Genomic DNA, 17,283 nt, shown 5'->3' on the forward strand with positions numbered 1-17,283 from the left:
GGTTATGTAATGATAATGTAAAAGCTGAAAACATGTCAAAGACCACAAAGTATTCTGTGTAACAATGTTACCATCAGTACCACTTTGGCTAGTTGTGAAAGCACAAAACATTTTTAAGGCTAGGTTAACGGTATTTTTTTACACCTGGTATAAAATCCTAATCAGACTCGGTTTTAGTATAAAAATTTTACTTTGGGTTGAAGTACTGTTTGACATTAGAAAGATTTAATTGCTGCCATAAAAAATCTTTAAACAATTGATCAGACAGAGCACACCAAATCAGGACACGAGCACAAAACTGCTGCCGCTTCTTGAATTGACTACTGCAGAATGTGGAGCTGTGTGAGGATTAAGATGCACAAAGCATAAAAAAAGGAAATATCTACATTTATAGGCAACTAAAATTATCACTATCTGCAGGACTTCTTAGGTTTCAATCGATCACATTTTCTTGCATCGTTTGATTCAACAAACTTATATTACAATAACTTTATACTGTTGACAAAATAGGTTTGTCTTGAAAGATATGTAATAGATTTACCTTTATTTTTACTTGAATACAATAATTGATACTTTACACAGGCTTGTGCGAATTCATAGTATGACACGAAGCAAAACACTTAACAAAATATACAATCATTCATGTGTACTGCAGACACTGTTATTAAGACATGAAGGAAATTAAATTTCTTAAAATCAGTACAAAGTTTCTTAACACTTACTAAATAAATAATGCCTGGGGTCATGATCCATTCTTAATTACCGTCCAGCATTTTATGGAATGAAAAAGTCTTGGAACAAGGCACTTCAAATATCTGCAGCACTATTTTGATGCCTTTTATCCACACTGTTCACATCCATGTTCCCAACCACAGTTACAAAACCACACTGGTACTATTTAATTAAGAATATATATATTATATATTATATATAAAAAAATGGGGTGCTTATGTAGGACTTGCTTACTACAAGCCTGGGTTGGTGTCAATGGCGGAAGGAAAGGTGAGGGCAAGTACAAAAAGTTTAAGCCATGGAAATACGGAATGCAACACAGGAGAACTAGCACCTCGCAGGAATATCTGCCAGCTATTTACAAATATTTTCAACTTAAAGCTTATTTTCATCAAGAATCTAATAAACTGTTAATGGATTCACCTCTTCAACTTCGTCTAAATACCATACACAGTGCACCTAGGCAGAATATCTTTCGCTTAAAAAATTAACTTTATTGGTCAAATTTAAAAAACTAAATTAAATTTGATAAGAATTTCAAATTGCTAAAATGTGATTATACTGCCCGGTTACCAAGGTGAGACAATCCTTATCACTGTACGATCCAGTAGTACTGTACATATTAGTTAAGCAAGAATATCAACTCCTAATATTAGCAATAAGGCGACTATACACATGCTAGGATCCATGTCCTTCTCAAGACAGCCTGGCTATATTGTATCTGTCACTGGAGCAATCCATCAGACTAGCACAACTTTAAGGGTATATTATTGGACACACTTGGACCCTAAGACCGAAAATGCAAATATGAAAAACAGGACCAAATTTCAACTGCATTTTCTATCTTATCACTTCAATGATCTCCATTCACTAAAACTTCAGTCGTTTCTGTAGTAACAACCATTTGTTCCGATGACATGGTTTCTGCAATCATCTTCTCGGTTGATGCCTGCATAATGTCCTCTACTGCACATTTTTCTAATACTTCAACACTGGTCTCTTCATCAGCAATTTTGTTTTCTCCATTTACCAGGGGTTCTGCTTTGGCTATTACTGAAGCTTCAGTCTTTGTTTTAACCGAGGTTTCCTTGGTACCTGCTTGTGAAGTTTTTGACTTCGTAACCATTGTCTTCTTGGTTGCTGCACCTAAAACAAAAAGACGAAATTTCAACAAATATAACAATGTTTCAATGAATCATTTTTTCTAGGTTTGGCAATTTACAAAATTTCTGTAATGCTTAATCTGGAAAAAGCTTATCTTCTCATTTTACTTTACCAAATATATATGGAAAATTGTAAAATTTTTGTTCAACATAACTACCCAGCAACTGTAATCATAGTATGAAGTAACTTCATGAGTATAATACACATTCTTATTTATCACTGCAGGAAAAGAAGGCCTTTATAACACAAACTGAAATCCATCTAGTCTTGAGTTATAAAACTTTCCACTTCTATGCTGAGGAAATACTAGCAGTTATATGTCCATCAAGTTGAGAAAACAAAAACCTTACACAACTTTGTGGATCTCTTAAAAAAAAATCCTCCAGTAAAGCTAACACAAGCTAAGTTATCAAGCTTAAGGCCTTAACAGAAGTGCTTGATTTTAGTATGGGACTCAATAAACCAAATTAAATATAAAGACCAGATGACAGGTTTAATGATTCCCTACAAGCTAATCTGATGACACAAACACTGAATATTCAATTCTTAAAAACACTGAATCTTGGCCAAACTACAACTTATACAAAATTAGTAATCTCCAAATTCACAACTTCCAAAATTCAAGTTTATTGTGTATTCATAATACAAACTTAACATACCTGTGGTCTTTGATGCAGTTGTTTTCGTTGTGGCGGTTACTCTACTCTTTGTAGCATTTGCACTTTCAGAGACCTTGGATGTAGTTCTAGATGTGGAATGTGTTGCAGAGGTGGTTCTACTTGCTGCTGTTTTTGTAGTAGTTGACGCAGTTTTGGATGGACGTGTCGACAAAATCTGATTTGTAGTGTTCTTTGTTTCTTTTTCAGCAGCTGACTTGGTAGCAGTCTTCGTTGTAGAAGTAAGAGGTTTGCGTGTTGCAGTTGTAGTAGATGTGGGTCTGGCAGTTCCAGGCCGACTGCTTGGGCGTGCTGTGCCATTAACTAATTTACCATCTGCTTTATCTGCAGATTTTGTGGCATCAAGTGGTTTCCTTGTAGTAGTCGTACTGGCAGATGTTGGACGCGTAGTTGTAGGCCTTGTGGTGCTTCCAGCTTTTGGTACAGTGGTTCCAGGTGCCTTTGTAGTAGGTTTGGCGGCAGTCAAAGTTGATTTAGTGGTTGAGGGTTTGGTGGGAGCTGGTCTTGTAGTAGCAGGTTTTGGAGCTGCAGTCCTTGAAACTGTAGGTTTAGCAGACGTAGGTGCTGAGGCTGGCCTAGTAGAAGCAGGTTTCGATGCTGCAGTTCTACTTGCAACAGCAGGAGAAGCTGGTTTACTAGTGGGAGTTTTCTTCTCTGTACTTTTGGCAAGAGGAGTCCTGGTGGTTGGGGTTCTTGTGGATGGAGTTCTCGTAGATGATGGAGTAGTTGTAGACTTAGGAGTTGCCTTGGCAGGAGTGGCTTTGCTAGGAGTAGCTTTCCCAGGTGTTGCCTTGGTTGCAGCCTTTTCTCCAGCAGATTTTGCGGGAGTTCTTGCAGCTTTGGTGGCTTTAGCTGCTGCTGGTTCTGGGGATTTGACCGCTTCCGGTGACTTAGCAGTAAGTTCTGGTGATTTAGCCTCTACTGGTTCTGGTGACTTAACTTCTACGGGTTCTGGCGACTTAACTTCTACAGGTTCTGGTGACTTAACTTCCACGGGTTCTGGTGACTTAACTTCCACGGGTTCTGGAGAGAGTATTTGTGAATCTTTTTCAGCTTCAATATTCACTGGTGAAGTTCTTTCCTCCACAAATGCTTCTCCAGTATTGGGAATTGTTTCAAAGTCTGGAGATTTAACAGAAATAACATCCTGTTCGATATTGGTAGGTGCAGGTGACGACAACTGCAACAATTCTTCTTTAGCTTCAAAATCTGTCACCATATGGTTTGAAATTTCAGTTTCCATATTATAATTAGCCTCAGAAACTTCAGTTCGAGTAGTCTCAACAAATGATTCAACATTTGAAACAAGTGTTTCGGTTATATTTTCAGCTTTCACTTCCATTTCAGTTTTAGATAATGTAACCAAGTCTTCAGTAGCCGATACCGTAACCAAGTCTTCTGTAGCATTTATAGCCTGGGTTACATCAGGAATGATCTCAGGCTCTGATACTGGTGTATCATCTACATAAACAGGAACTGGAACTTCTGCAGAAGGTTCTATAATTGGTTGGGGAACAAAAGAGATATCTGTTGGTGGCATGTGAGCTGAGACAGGAGAATCTGGGATTTGCTGATCAGGCATAGTAAACATTGTCTCAGGTCCACTTACATCCACAGGAGATGGGGGTGCAACTACTTCCACAGTTGACTGAGCATGAACAATCTCTACGGGAGACTCATCCCGAACCTCTCCTCGATTCATGGGATGCTCATCATCCACTTGTCCATTAGTCAAACCAGAGGTCATGTTGAGCAAATCAACAGACTGTGTAGGTGGGTCCAAACTGACTGGTTCTGGAGATGAACTAACATAAACACTGAAAGGTCCAGATGACTGGTCCATCACTGAGCCAGCAAAGCCATCCTGAGGTTGGTTCACAGCAAAATTGGTAGCAAAGGCTTCGTCTGCTGTATTCAGCTCAACAGAAGTAACAAAGCCTTCAACTGACCTTGGGCTTCCTGGAGCCCTTGGGCTACCAGAACCATGAGGGCTATTCTGCTCTAAACCTGTATCTATCAAATCAGTTTTCTCGAGACCAGGCCCTGAGAAGTTAATCAACCTCTCTGGGTGATCATCCAAGCTAGGAATCAAATCCATATCCATCTTGCTTTCAAGATTATCAGGAGTCTTTCCTACAGTGACTGGTGTTTCAATGTTTTCTACAAGCTCATTCTTTTCTGGTTGCTCAATCAAATCAGTGCTTTCTTCAATCAGATCAGCTACTAAGTCTTCAGTTTTAGCCTTAGGTTCTTCTGCTGGGATGATGTCTTGGTCATGGGCTATATTAGTAGCTTCGGTTATGATTTCAATGTCTTCAGCTGGTTTTGAACACACAGCAGCAGGGGCAACTCCACTAGTTATTACGTCTTCACCCTGTAAAGAAAAAAATTCTTTAATGTACAGAAATATGATAACATTCTACTGTTACTCATGCCATTATCACAACGCTATTCACAACGCTACTAAGAGATACACTAAAGGCAACTGAGGTGAATGCATCAGATTTAAATTCATAGAAATATTAATAAAACTCACCTGTGGATGTGTCTGTGGTTCCATACGATAGTAAGACCACTCCTCTTCGTCCTCTTCCTCTTCTTCAACTTCACCAGATTCACAAACACCGTCAGGGATGCTGTCTAGTTCTGCCAATGCTGCATCAACTGAAAATGTAAAGATGACAATTAAATCAAGTGATAAGGACAGTGACTTACCAAATCATACTATTATTTTTGTACTCCTTTAAGCTTAAAAAATAATTGGCGGAAAAACTATTCAAAGGCTTCATAATGGTTTGCAAATTCTTCTCAACAAATCATTCAGCCAGCAGCACAGGTTACTTGTAGTGGTTACAATTTACTTCCCACTTGTAAACGCTTACAAGGTAATGTACATCACAGCACCATAACTTAATAGAAATGGCAGGCAGGGGAGCAATGTTTCAATAGCAATTATTCAATGTCAAACTACTTTTCATTCATGAAACCTTCGCAATATGGTCAAAGGATTTAAAACTTATGAACTGTAAAAAACAAATAATCCAAACTACTTGGGCACCACATCTCCTGTGCTTAACATTTTGGTAATTAGGCACAAATTTTTCCTAAAAACAGTAAAACTATGTTAAATACAGTAGTTTACTGTGACAACTGTTTCATTTGACTACCCTGTGGAAGTGTCATAAGACACTTTGACGAATGCATGGGGAAAAAATATCAAAACTTAGCATAACTTGTAATAAACAAAAATAGAAACTACTCTACAGTGCACTGTGTTGCCTCGAGTTTTTCTCATTCTCCACTTGAATACATTAGCAAAGATATTAAGAACCAAAATCAACTGGCTCACACAAGCATATGAATGACAAAGTAATCAATGAAGCTACTTAAGATCAGTTCACAACCAAGTTAAAGATTGCATTAACCCAGCGTAATCCAAAGGCTTAAAGCAGTATTCTGTTACCACTACATTCTGTTGACTACTGTATGCATGTGATATTTTTTGTATTTAAAATAAACCAATACACTCACTCAACATTCTTCCAACTAAAGCACTTTCTAAACACACTTATCAAAGGTTGGCAAGTAGGCTTATCACTGGTCCAGTTCTCTGAAGTGAAAGTTGAATAATTGGTCTGAAAACACACACAACAACGGAGGGGGAGGGCCCCTACCTTCACTTAAGAACGTTCCTTGAAGTTTAATCATTTAACATGCAAATCTTCCTTCACATTTCCAGACCTTACAAAGAGTAATTAAAATACCATGTCTTTATTCGAAACCAATTGTCTTTTCTACCTGTCTTGTCTAAATTAGTTTTCCCTTCAGCTTAAGTAAGGCTTCTTGGACCAAGCTTATGAGAGCTCAGAGGTTATTGAAAGAATATCATCGTCATCACCCCTCCCCCTCTCCCTGCTTTTACGTGGCTTACCTGATCGTATCTGGCTATCTACCAGCATTAACTACGAAAGACTACTATCCCTTTTTATCGGTTTTACCTTTAAACCATTCTGTTTTAGGGCTTTCGCACATAAACTTTCATTAAAATCCAACATCACAAAAACAGGAAAAAAAAAAAAAAAAAAAAAAAAAAAAAAAAAAAAAAAAAAGGACCACCTTTGTAAGTCCAGTCTTATAGCATGCATGCACTTGTCAATAGTCATGTAATTTTAACATATTATTAAAAGTTAAATCGCCCAAACTTCCAGGGTTTAAGCAGTCCATAACACTACTTTCTACGCATGAAAGATAACTCACAAATACAAAATGCTTCGTGGATCAAGCTGAATGTGAAGGTAGAAAGAACAAGTCTCGAGGAATCACAACATATTGCACTGCCTTTTTTTTTTTTTTTTCAAAAGAACACAAGCCTATTGAATGATTTAGATTTTATATCAACAAAGTTTACCCGTTCACTCACAAAAACAATAAGTTGCTGCTCAAGAGATATAGTATGTCACCGTAGCACCGTAGACAAACTAAGAGCACAGCAGCAACTAATCATCATACTATACGTTCCTCCCAAGTTCCACTTCCAAACCACACGCGTGACTATGATGCAGTACGACAACCTACACAATTTCGACTACTCGACCGCGCTGCCATATGTACAATTAAACTTCTCTGAATCATCCTAACGATTACTATCTTCGGGGAATGAATGTACCCTCGGTCTAAATATAGAAGAACAATACTACGAAACTGCACATCGTATGCCACGCCCCCCCACAATCCTCCTGTCGTTATAATTGCCTCTAAAACCTCTATAAACACCCACTTACTGCCAAATCCTTAGTGTACAGGTGTATGGCAATGAAGTAAACGACAAAAGTAGAGTACAAAACCATTCGTACATGCTAAGTTATGTTCTCATTAAAAGGAAACCAAATGATATAATACAGAATACTAGCTGGTTTGGGTAGTTAACGTGTGCACAAGTATACAAACGCATCTGTTAAATATAATAACAATTACGATGAATAACTTAACCTTGGAAAAATATCAAGGTTAAGTAATATTAATAACTGGCATAAAATCAAATTAAACGTACTTCCAGTTAATACTGGCAAAATTAACAAACGCAACTTGACACAAAATTGCTTCTAAATCCAACAATTTCAAAAGTGTATATACTTTACGAAGTAGGAGGGAACAAAAGTGTCACAATCACAATAAGGAGCAAAACCTGATCAATACAGTGTCAACAGCTCCTTGCGTGTTGTCTACACTGTAGCAACAGTTGCATAACTTACTCAATCTCTCCATTTACAGCAAGTTGTGTTAAGATTTCGCTAATCCCAGAGTTATAACACTGAATTTGCACCATAACAGATTTGTTTAAGAATTGTGGTTAACTCGAAAAACGTCACCATATCTTAGACAAATTTTAAAAAGTTTGACAGGCACAGCAAACACATTACTCGAGCAAATCAACTTTGCCCCTTTTTCCGGACGAGGCATGCCTCTTCATGCCCACTTCTGAACTGAAATAATAAAAAGGAAAAAACGCTAAGTCGATCTACCATCAGAACACAATGCACGACGATGCCCAGAAACAGGACGTTGCGGTTCTGGTAGCCAAGGCAAGACTAACGCACCTAGTTGTTGCTAGGCTCATCTAAAAGGACTCTCTCACTCCATTTACTATCAACCCATAAACCCCGGCTTCCCTCCTACACTCTCTCAAGACTCCTCCCACTTCAAATGTATAAAGTCAGCTGGGGTCCACTAAGAACGACACCAGGTATTAAAAGTATCCACCTTTTTCCAGAAGTCTTCAATCATGCTTATGCAAAAGCCCGACAGGTTAAAAAATATTGTAATAAATAAATATCCTACTTGTTTACCCAAAATTCCTTTGACACTTGCGTTGTTAGACTAAGTAAAAAAAAAGTTCAAACAAGTCTTCTTATGATAAAAGTGGGAGGAACCACAATGAGACGAAAGGGGGGAAAGGGGGAGGGGGTCAAGATGAGTCACCGCATAGGGTCACTGTATAAGGCAAAGGCGTTAAAAGGCAGAGTGGGCGAATCCACACTGCCTCCTCTTCCCCACAGACAATATCTTGGCTGTAAACCACCAGTTCGAGAACAACAATAAGGGTCTAACGCAGTTACCGACCCGAAATCCAAGGTCATCATCGTTGTTTTTCACGCAAAGGGCCTCCCTATCTAAATGGTTTTAAAGCATTTCCTTGTTAGCGACGGTCGAGAACAGCGTGGCAAGTCTCTTTGAAACACTTAAGACGCTCTGTTAACCTAAGCTGTAAATGAGGTGATACATAATATGCCTTTTTGTAAAGGTACTGATAACTAATTTAATTGCCGTATTAGATTTAATTGCCAAAACAACACGGCAGCAATTAAATAGGGAAACGCAACTGTACCGTAAAATAAAATTAACTATGGACGCAAGTGTTTTTAAAACTTTGACATTAAGAATATATTTCCCGAGTAGTTACCATACAAAAATTTAACAACTGATGTGTTTTTAAAACTGACTTTGAGAATATATTATTTCCAGAGCAGTTAAAAGTGGATCAAACCATTACTCAATAAGAACATTTAAAACTGTCAAAAGCACACACAGACCTAACCTGACAAGAACAAAAATACTCCGGCCTCTTAATGCAGTGTACCTAAAGACATTCCTCAAAGCAAAGGGGTCACCATCACACACACACACAAATAATACCAAGATGGAAAGGAAAATGCAGATAGAAATCAATTTAACCCAACTTATGATTCTTCTGATGGTATGGGCGAGACCTTCCTTCACCTTACCCAGTGAGTTCGAATGGCTTGACACGAGAGCAGTCCTTCGTCTATCATATGACTTATTACATCATCAATACCTAGCAACCACGGCCACGAAAATTTAACTCGCCCCCCCCCCCCCTCTCCCAGACAAAACTAAGGTTTAGAATTGACAAGAGAATCGACAATCATTCTGTGTTGGTTTGGTAATTTTGACTCGAAACAACTTTGCACCATGGAGGAGTGAAGAGTTAAATTGTAAACTGTTATTAACTGCTGCAACAGCACCAATTAAAAAGCTCCTTATAGGCTAAGATATCCGAAACAAACAGGAACCATCACACCGTTAAAAGAACATACTAGATGCACCGTGAAGGCCCCGTAACTGTTAGGCCTATCTACGACACGTAGACCTAAGGAGAAAAGGCAGCTGCTGCCTCTCTACATAACACGCACCTCGCCCATCCATCCTTTCGACCCTACAAGACCAAACCAGGTCCTCCTGTCCCATAGAATCCTGTCAAGCCGCTGTTGTGACTTGCTCTGGTCGGGTGGCCAAGCGATACTTGTTAAGGAATAACTCGCCTTAACCGTTACTTTATATATTCTACAGTTTCTTTAACACATTGTTAATCTTCCTCCATTTTCCAAACGCAAGAACGCGAATGAATTGTTTGAAGTACAAAGATAAAACTGGAAACAATACGTCCACGAGAAGTAAATAAACTGAAATCCTGTTATGAGACTTATGTCACTTCGCAGTTCCGATATGACGATTCACACAAAATAACTTTGGTCATTAAAGGAAACTATTCCCATGGAAATGATACCACGCCATAAGAAAGTCTCATTCCCTATCATCACACTTTTAGCAACATTTTAGCTAAAAATTACCTTTTCGTGGTGGATACATCTGAACAGTCTAAGAGCTTCACGCAACAGGAAAGTCTCATTCCTATCATCATACTTTTAGTAACATTTTAGCTAAAGATTAGCTTTCGTATCTTCTTACACAATTACGTATATCATTAAAATCATATCCAAAAGCCGGTAGAGTATTTAGGGCGACTGCAATATTAGTAGTTAAAGTGGTCTGTCCCTCTTCAGCCAAGCATTTTACTTTAAGTGGTTGTCACGTAGCTGGGTTTCCAATGGTCACTCTTCATTCTACATTGGAAAGCCTCTGATATGGAATATATAATAAAAACTAATCCAATACCAGCTTTTGCCCATTCAATGTTAAGTGCCTGCTGATAATTATAAATATCTCCCAAGCTACACTAAGTATTTCTCAATGCTAAATAATTATTAAACTTTCTCTTACGTTTTTGTAATCTGCAAAAGTTGAACAAGCCTTTCGTACTGCAGTTGTTCTACACAAACTACTTCCACCTTTCATAGTCTACATTAAAAAATGTCCACTAGTTATAAATCGAGCAGTTCCAACCCCTTTGATAATTCAAAAATATAAAAACTTATAACATTTCGATAATGAATAGCAAATTCAAAATACCACACACACTGGCATACGGATAGTACAAAAAATATATATAAAAATATGAGTGGGGGCAATTCGAATGCTATACATTTCTGTATTATAAAGAAAACAAGGCTAAGGACAAAACAGAAACATGGATTTGAGTGCATATGACGAGATCAAGATAGAAAAGAAGTCAGGTGTCCCTCGAGACGATGGTGATCCTGCATGGGGGGAGGGAGGGGGGAGGGGGGGGGGGGATGATGGGAGGTTAGGAGGCAGGTGAGTCATGAGATGAAGATGCTGGAGAGAGAGAGAGAGAGAGAGAGAGAGAGAGAGCAGGCACAAAGTTCAGATGTATGATAAAAGATACTGTGGAATAATGGTAGAAATACCTAACTGTTTTCAAACAACCCCAACCTACGAATATTGCCATAAGGCTATACCATCGAGAGAGAGAGAAACTGATTTAAGACGTTACAATGCATAACGTACGTGATCATGATAAACAGCTTTCTCTATTAAGATTGGTTAATCTTAAGAATGAACGATGGTATATATTACATAAATTTAACGGTCAAGTAGAACGTTAAAAAAAATATTGCTTCAAATGAAACACGTATAGTCTATGTTTAATTACATTGAACCGAAAACCCATAAGACAGATACTTTTTGCATTCAAAATATAGGCAATGTAGACACTACAGATAAATATCTGAAAAATATATATCCTTTCCTTGAATATGTTTTGAATAACAAAAACTAACAATCACTACAACCATAATTATTCACAGAAGGGAGGAGCTAACCGGTGCATTGAGTGCAAATCCATTAAAAAACAAATGAGCGTCAATGAAATGATCACGTGTAAAATATTTTACTTGTTCTCTAAGGTACATAAGAGCTTAGAAGTGGTCTTATTTAATCAAATCAATCCCGCTTTTGCAACCTGCAATGCATTTGGAACGCGCACACAAAACACTACTTTCCGGTGCATAGAACGTAAATAAAAACACTGGTAAGCGAAAGCAAAGCAAAACATTTGGAATGCAGACCGGTAAACCGCCATTATAGGCAACTCCTTTTCAAGAGAAAACTGACAGCGCCAAAATGACACAGCGGAGATATCCGGATACGTGAGAGAGAGAGAGAGAGAGAGAGAGAGAAATACGCCCTAGTTCATGGCAATTATGGTGGTGATGGCATGACCTCATGGCACTGGCTCTAAAGAGCCACCATAAAGCAGCCAACGAAAAGAAGGGGGGGGGGGGGCCCCCGGAACCGAGGAATGAACTATTTGGGCAAAGTTCCAATGCCGCCACCTCCACTTCCTCCCCCTCCCCCTCCTAACCTCGCTATACCGGACAAAACGGTTATTTCAAAACATTCTAAGCGGACATTCGGATGAAGACGACCCACCGTCCGAAATATGACGAACCTTAACATCAAAATTACGTTTTAGCATAGTCCTACCATTCAACACTTTTGCGGAATAAAGAATGATAACGTAAAAGCTAACAAATACAAACATCCCTGTAGCTTTCGATTTCCAGCTGTCTGCTTAAGATATATTATTGGCCGACACACCACATGCTTTTCACCTGCGCTCATCGATGTGTTTAGCAAGTTTGCTTCTTTATTGTAACCTACAGAAATGAAAAACCCGAGTTATAGCAATGAATTAACGCAATAAAATATCGAAAGATGCGACTGGACTATACACGGGTTCACTGGGAACAATATAGGACTTCCTAGGACTACCACCACAGCAGCGCGCGCGCTCTCACGCTCTCTCTCTCCCTCTTTCTCTTTCACTCCCCATTCGAAGACTAAACACAGCTGCAATTCACCGTATATCCCATTAATAAGAAGATTTTCTGAGGGCCACTTGCCTTCCAGTCTTCCGTCATATATAAAGACCTGAGAATTCCCAGATATTGACGGTTTGTGGTAGCACTCACCAGGAACAGCTCGAACGTTAAAACCCGACACACACACACGCACTACTGACAAGGCCCAGCTGATAGCAGCAAGGCATCTGAGCTGAGACCGAACTACCTCCCAGAGAAAACCGGTCGGAGAAGAGGTACGTAGGTAGGTAGGTAGCCTGGGCAACATCTAACGTACGTACGTACGCACGAATGCGCGAAAGGTGGAACACTTTTATCTAGCTTTCTCTGACAATTCTAAGAGAAATCTAGTCAAGTGTGTGTCTCTTTCTTTGGGTCAGCGGCTATATGCTTGCAACTAGGGGTTATTCAAACATTGCAGAAGTGGTCTACGAGATTTTTTTTTAAATGCTACGGTATGAGAAGGATTACCGGCTCAACCGGAATTAATATAGAATTGACGGGATTTGTCATCTATGGATAGTGTCCCTAATAATCTCTCTTTCTAATAATCCACGCAATTATTTCTCATTACTCATCAAATGTTCGTATTGGCATTTCAATTGATTCTCATTACTTAAATGTTAAATCACCATACAGATGTTCCACGATTACAAATGCCATAATTCTACAACTTACACAAACTGGTCAAGTGTACTTGTGTGGGCGTTAATATTTACTACCAAAGTAATGCCTACACAACATGGAAAATGGCTAAGGACACGAAGAAGATTCCTAACTACGTTCACTTTTAAAACATTAGGACGATCCATATTTAAGTACTGTATACATGTATGTCTACTGCCTTATCATACACACGCACACAGATGCACTATATATGCATACATACGCGCACATGTCTCGAGTTTCTAAACATATACCTATTACGTAACGACTCTACCAGACGCATATATAACAGCGGCAACATTCTTTTCTTAATAATGAATATGTGATCACGGTAACTCAGAACGCTTAACTATAACGGAAATCATTTCAATCCATGCCACAGCATCACAACGCATAAATCACATAGCATCTCGCTGGTTCTGCAATTGAAATTAAGATTGCACAATACAAGGATATTCGAAGCACCAGAGTTTTCAGTGGCCATCTAAAAACTTATATTTCAGTTGCATCGCAAAACGAATGTACGAAACCTTCCATAGAACACGCAAAAGCAGAGGTAACCCTTTCCAGAATATCAATACTCGCGTAAAATGGTACAAACTCAACTCCTGGACTGTTTGAGACTAATTTTAAACGGCACAAATCACATTGCATTTGCCAGGTGACACGAGTTCTCTCACTTAGCATCGTAAATAAATTTTGATTATCACCACCTGTATTGTTTTTGGACGTTCTCCTTTCTCTCTCTCTCACTCGTGCCTGTCTGCTTGTCTGCTTGCTTGCCTTCCTGCCTGCTGCCGCTCTCTAACCAAGCCAAGGCTCTCTTCCCGAGAACCCATGCACAACACCCCCATCCTGTCCCACCCCTCCCTCTACAAAGGACTGGAAAGGACATGCGCGCTGTCTCCCACTTCTCCCATCCAGACTTTCGACACAATCTTCACTGCTTACGTAATACTACTGCATCGAGACCGTTGCTGTTCCCCTCCGTTATGACTACAAGACTATACGAGAGATGGTTTTTTTTTTTTTTTTTTTTAAGGCAATACTTCATGCTTGGATACGTTCTGTAATGGAGTGGATATTCGCAGCGAAAGAAGAGCAGTTTGGAAGAACAGCTGCTGTAGTCGAAGACTGGCGGGGGGAGGAAAAGTTTTTGGTTTCAGCGTTACGTAACCTTTGTTGCCTAGTGGGACAGCATTGCTCGCCATGTCACTTCTGCTTCCCTCTGCTGCAGCAGCAGGAGCAGCAGCAGCTCTCGCACCCCCATCCCCAACTCCCTCTCCCTCCCCCTTCCCCATTCCCGCCTTTGACGGACAAGGTCGCAGTCATCATCACATCACAGAACCACAAGCATCGACAGTTGTTGCAAGAATGATGCTCGAGTCTACGCATAATGTTCTGTAGAGGAGTTCTTTTAGTCTCATGGCGGCACAAAAATCATTTCACCATTCCGTCGCAGTCTATTATACCAAAGGCACTTCGTGTTCAAACTTCCCTAGACGCAGCGAATTAAAATCGTCTATGGGATACGACCATATAAAATATGGAATTATCATCGGACGACGATCGTATCTAAATAATGAAACATTACACCTGTTAGACTACATCCACAGAGTTTGAGCTGTCATACCCATATAGGCCTAGGCTTAATACTGACATTCATTACCACCGTATATTATTTTCATTCTAAAACATCACACACACACACACACAAACAAAGAATTTGTTAGGAAGCCACCTGCTTTACTTCGAGTTCCGTTAAAAGGCTGCCTGCCACCGTCACGGCCATTCGGTTCAGAGATTCCCAAGAAATCATTCGTCTAAGACAAGACCATTAACCCAAAGCGATGACTAAGGTTTAACGAGAGAGAGAGAGAGAGAGAGAGAGAGAGAGAGAGAGAGAGGATAATCAGGTAAGCAGCGAAGATAATTAATAAGACATTTTTAGCTGCAAATTCCGCAATTATCGTAGACCGATACTAACAATGCAAATGGGACTGTATGAAAAAAAATATACCGGCAAACAGCCTAACATAATAAATAAAAATGGATACATAAAATTTATTAATGAAACCACCATTCCTTGCATATTAACACGAATTTTACAACCAATGCTCTTTGATTTCTTCTGCGCGTACGCCTAAAACCTAGTGGAAAGAGTTAGCAATTTAATGCAAGTAAGAATAATGTAAAAAAAAATTTATAAAACTCAATCTAAGCTTCTTTAAAGTCAATCTAAGCTTATTAAGTTATAAAAATCAGTCTAAAACTTAAGTTATAAAACTCACGCTAAGCTGAAGTTATAAAACTCGATTCCAACCTTCAGTTATAAAACGCAAGTTAAGCTTCTTAAGTTATAAAAACCAAGCAAAGCTTAAGTTCGTGTGTTTAACGACGTTATCAACATTACAATCATCGCAAAGACCTTAACAACAAAACAAAGCTGATTAGGACATGTTGCACGAGGGTAAAATAAAAAAAAAATAAAGTAAAATGCAAAGTGGCAACTATGACAGGTGTGCTTCAACACAAAAGTATTAATGCACTCTGATCAGATCAGCACCTGGGCGCTATTTCGTTACGTTTTGTAGATAATTCCGGTGACATCGATATATACTTTTGAGAGAGAGAGAGAGAGAGAGAGAGAGAGAGAGAGAGAGAGAGAGAGAGACTAAACTAACCGGACTAAAGGCACTGGTGCAAAACATTCACATTGTTGTTCTCACCATAATTACTTTTGACACCTTTTTGCACTTGAGCGTATGACGACTTTTTAAAGAGGAAAAAAATAGTGTCACACACACGCACACAGTGCTACGGTCCATCATCTCCTGCATTCACACAATAAATCAATGCAAAGAAAGTGAACATCGTATTCATGCAACATTGAGTGATAGTCATATACCCCCACCCATTCTTGATCAAATAATGGATTAGAAAAACATCTTTCGCCATCGAGCTGTCGCTGAGCAAACGTTAATGCCAAAGTGTGAAAAAGATAATAGAGAGAGAGAGAGAGAGAGAGAGAGAGAGAGAGAGAGAGAGAGAGAGAGAGAGAGAGAGAGAGAGAGAGAGTTCTTCCACACCCATGAACTCAAAACTAATAATGAAGAGAGCCGTTATCACATTCAGCTATCGGTGTGTCCGACACCACGTTGGTTGGTTAGGGGATTTTGGGGGAGAGGGTTTGGGAGGGGGGGCACGGCTCTAGCCCTGCCCACCATGACCTCATCCCCCAAGTTTCGTCGTATGCAATATGTACACTGCCCTGCCACCGATGCTGTACAGGGATTCGTTATTTACTAACTTCGAATACTGGATTAGTCTTAACACGGCAAGTCGTCGTACTTTAATACATTTTTTATATATTACCTGTAACAATACTTTCTAAATTCACAGTTCACTGAGAAAAGACAACTAAATGGGGGTGGGGGGTAAACACGCCCTGAACTAAAAGTAAACCACAACACGTTGCATCAAGCATTCTGAAAAAAGAAAGAAAGATGGCAAAAAATCGAGAAGCATGTGGGGTATGTTGGCAGCTATTCGTGGGGCTACCCTCTTCCTCCACCCACCCCGACCCCCAAATACTCCACCCCCCCACAAACCCCCACCCTCGCTCCAACAAACTTCCGTTTCTCCACAACAGCCAAGCGAGAGACCTCTAATACTCACTCCCTCGCCGTCCAGGAGAGAGAGAGAGAGAGAGAGAGAGAGAGAGAGAGAGAGAGAGAGAGAGAGAGAGAGAGAGAGTCGTTTAGTTGAACAAACGAGAAAACTCTGCCCGTTCGGTGTCCTACCACAGAATACTAAAAACCCTCACCATATCGCCATGACGATACAAAGCGATAACTTAACCCCGTGCCCTTACTATGGCACGAGCTTCTTGTTTTCTTACCTGGGAATGCCCAGACTCTCTCTCTCTCCTCTCTCTCTCTTCTCTCTCTCTCTCTCTCTCT

General features: G+C 39.6%; 1 protein-coding gene across 1 annotated transcript in view; it reads right to left on the minus strand.

Moving 5' to 3' along the window:
- Window positions 1-529: 529 nt before the first annotated feature.
- Window positions 530-17,283, minus strand: part of LOC135222759 (mucin-2-like) — a 176,392-nt gene continuing 159,638 nt past the window's right edge. Inside the window, 3 exon segments of the mRNA XM_064261011.1 lie at window positions 530-1,878; window positions 2,556-4,947; window positions 5,110-5,237. Coding sequence (XP_064117081.1) covers window positions 1,586-1,878; window positions 2,556-4,947; window positions 5,110-5,237 — 2,813 coding nt within the window. The 3' untranslated portion in view covers window positions 530-1,585.

Source organism: Macrobrachium nipponense, chromosome 8, assembly GCF_015104395.2.
Source record: "Macrobrachium nipponense isolate FS-2020 chromosome 8, ASM1510439v2, whole genome shotgun sequence".
Classification (NCBI taxonomy): Eukaryota; Metazoa; Arthropoda; class Malacostraca; order Decapoda; family Palaemonidae; genus Macrobrachium; species Macrobrachium nipponense.